The sequence below is a fragment of the Cicer arietinum genome, chromosome 4 (assembly GCF_000331145.2).
Source record: "Cicer arietinum cultivar CDC Frontier isolate Library 1 chromosome 4, Cicar.CDCFrontier_v2.0, whole genome shotgun sequence".
NCBI lineage: Eukaryota > Viridiplantae > Streptophyta > Magnoliopsida > Fabales > Fabaceae > Cicer > Cicer arietinum.
In genome coordinates, this window is record NC_021163.2 from 8,766,915 (window position 1) to 8,769,513 (window position 2,599).

The following is a 2,599-nucleotide window of genomic DNA, read 5'->3' on the forward strand; positions in this document are numbered from 1 at the left end:
AAAGAGGGGAATAGAGTTAACCGCCATAACAAGTTAAAACAAGATATTGTGCCAAAAGCAGATGTACCACAAGAAAAAACATGTTAAGACAAAAAAATGCCACAAGTAAAGCTAACTTGTACTAGCCCAACATAAAACAGGAAAAGATAAATTTAATAAAAGTCACATACGTTGACCAATCAATCTGGCCTTGCTGTTCTGTACTCAAAGAAGAAAGACCACCACCTACGTTTTCCCATATTGAGCGAGCTTTCCTATGCCCTACTACAAAAATCTGGTAATGGACACACAAAAAATGCAGGGGTCTTTCAAAATGTTTACTTCATTATAATATCAGATGAATAACTAAACCAGCTACAGCATCAATGTTAGAGATAAACCTATTTTGACAATGATTCAAGTACACTCATTTATGGGAGTTGAATCTCAAGCCCGGGTTTTTAAGAAAGCACCATCAGCATCTACAGAAAAGTTAAGATACTATCATACAGAAAATGCAAATGACTTACCTTAAAAACATAACCCAACTTCTGTAGATTCTGAATTACAGTAACCAACATCAATGACTGGGGATCTACTGACATGTGCCCTAATATCTGCCATACAAAACAAGTACAAATAATTATAATAAGAGCATTCAATAACAACAACAAAGTCTTATCCTACTAAGAGCATTCAATCTTACAAAATTTAATAAGATGCTTTACATGCAGATGCAGGATACTATGCTAAGTGCCGCAGTTGAATTTCAGGAAGTTTGATAACCCAAAAGTGTTGAAAACTTAATGTAATCATCCTCTTTTTTTTTTTGCCCCAGGGCTACAGGGACACCAAGAAGTAGTGCCTTTACAAATGCTTTTGAAAAGCAAGGAATCTTTTCTTTGAGCAGTGATTGTTATGCTCATTAATCAATTAATGAACCAACCCATAATCATAGACATGACTATCGAAGTTCTTATGCGGAGATTCTTGTCTTAAGAGCAACTTGTAACATTTCATCTTTTTCTGTTTGAATAACAGAGAGGAACAAAGATGTGCCTAATGAATGTTGGTACAAGAAAACTAGATAGACTTTGCACTTTTGTTGTGGAATTACATCATGACAGTGGACATGCCCTTCCAATGTTAATAGCAAAGAGCAGACCTTCTTTATCCTCTATTATTTTCATAATCATCCATTTTTAATAACTATAAAAAAAAAAACATAAAATTAGAAGTTTGTTGCATGTTTTAATACAGGGCCACCAGTTCATTGAAGCAAACCTTCGCTTCTCTGTCACATATTTCAGATTTACATAAAATTAGCGAACATCAAGTATAGCACCTATGAAATTACATATTTTAAAAGTAAGTTACATTGAAACTAAATGTTGAAGAATTTATCCCCCTATACGAGTGAACAAAGTATCTTCTTTTTTTGACAGAGAGTGAACTAAGTATCTTCAACTCTTCAACCTTTTATGAATTAAAACACATTAAATTACATCCCCAAGAAAAAGAACTTAAGAAACAAAAAAATAGCATAAAAAAACAACCTTCCATAGAGTTTACTTCACTCTAGTGCAAACATTGTTATTTCCAGCTGGTAAACTTCTGAAGTATAAATGTGATCAGGAACATAGATTTCTTAAGATTATTGACATTCAGTTTCCACAACATGTAAGCACAACTTCTGTTCCTCTTAGCCTTAATTCAAAGAGAAAATTTATTTGCTAACTGGGGAGAGAATGCAAATTATTTATGCTCATTGACCAATGAAGAGCCTGGATTTGGGTAATTCCAATGGAAAAACACAATTCTCTTCCACTGTCATAACTCAAATGCATCCATTATAGTAAATATCTTTCCCAATAACTAAATATATAGTCCATTAAATCCATTTTTTTGTCTCTTACAAAAGTAGCAGAAGAAAAAACCACTCTACGTCAAAGAAACAAACTAACACAATCATTCTATAAAAACAGAATAACCAATAGTTAAATGAAAAAAGTATGATTCTTCTATCCTGTCATAATTAAAACGGATCCTTCAAATAAAATACACATTCCATCAACTGAAGAAAAAAAAAATTAATAGTCCAACAAAACACTAATTCCTTTCTTCGGGTCCTAACCCATACTCAGTGAAAATTAACAGTCACAGACATTAACAAACTGTAATTGAATAAACAACACTGAAAGATCACAAGTAACACAATCATTGTATAGAATGCATCAAAAATAAGAAAGTTAACGGAACTCACTAGAGCTATCCTTGGTGAACGAACACCAATCCTAGGCTGTGAACGAAGCCGATCGAGTCCATCACCGGAGAGAAACTTCTGTGAAACCTTTCCAGGAACGAACTTAATCGTACTACCGAACTTGAGACCTTCACGGAGATACCTCGAACCCTCATTGCGCTGACGGAAGACAGAAGTAATGGAGTTCTGCATCACCATAGAAGCGAGTGCAAAGAGGAAGACAACAACGAAGATCAAGGCGTATAATCCGGACTTGCCTTTGAAGAAAGGGAATAGAGAGAGAAAGCCTTTACGAGTGAAACGATTGTGGAGGTGAGATCGGCTACTATTAGCGGACCTAGGTAATTGGCGATCGGA

General features: G+C 34.7%; 1 protein-coding gene across 1 annotated transcript in view; it reads right to left on the reverse strand.

Annotated features, from left to right (window-relative positions):
• Nucleotides 1-2,593, reverse strand: part of LOC101505326 (uncharacterized) — an 8,429-nt gene extending 5,836 nt beyond the window's left edge. The window contains exons 1-3 of the mRNA XM_004496097.4: nt 2,243-2,593; nt 510-596; nt 167-274 (exon numbers count right to left, since the gene is read on the reverse strand). Of these exons, the coding sequence (XP_004496154.2) occupies nt 167-274; nt 510-596; nt 2,243-2,440 (393 nt within the window). The 5' untranslated portion in view covers nt 2,441-2,593. The remainder of the gene's footprint in view (nt 1-166; nt 275-509; nt 597-2,242) is intronic.
• Between the last annotated feature and the right edge of the window lie 6 nt (nt 2,594-2,599).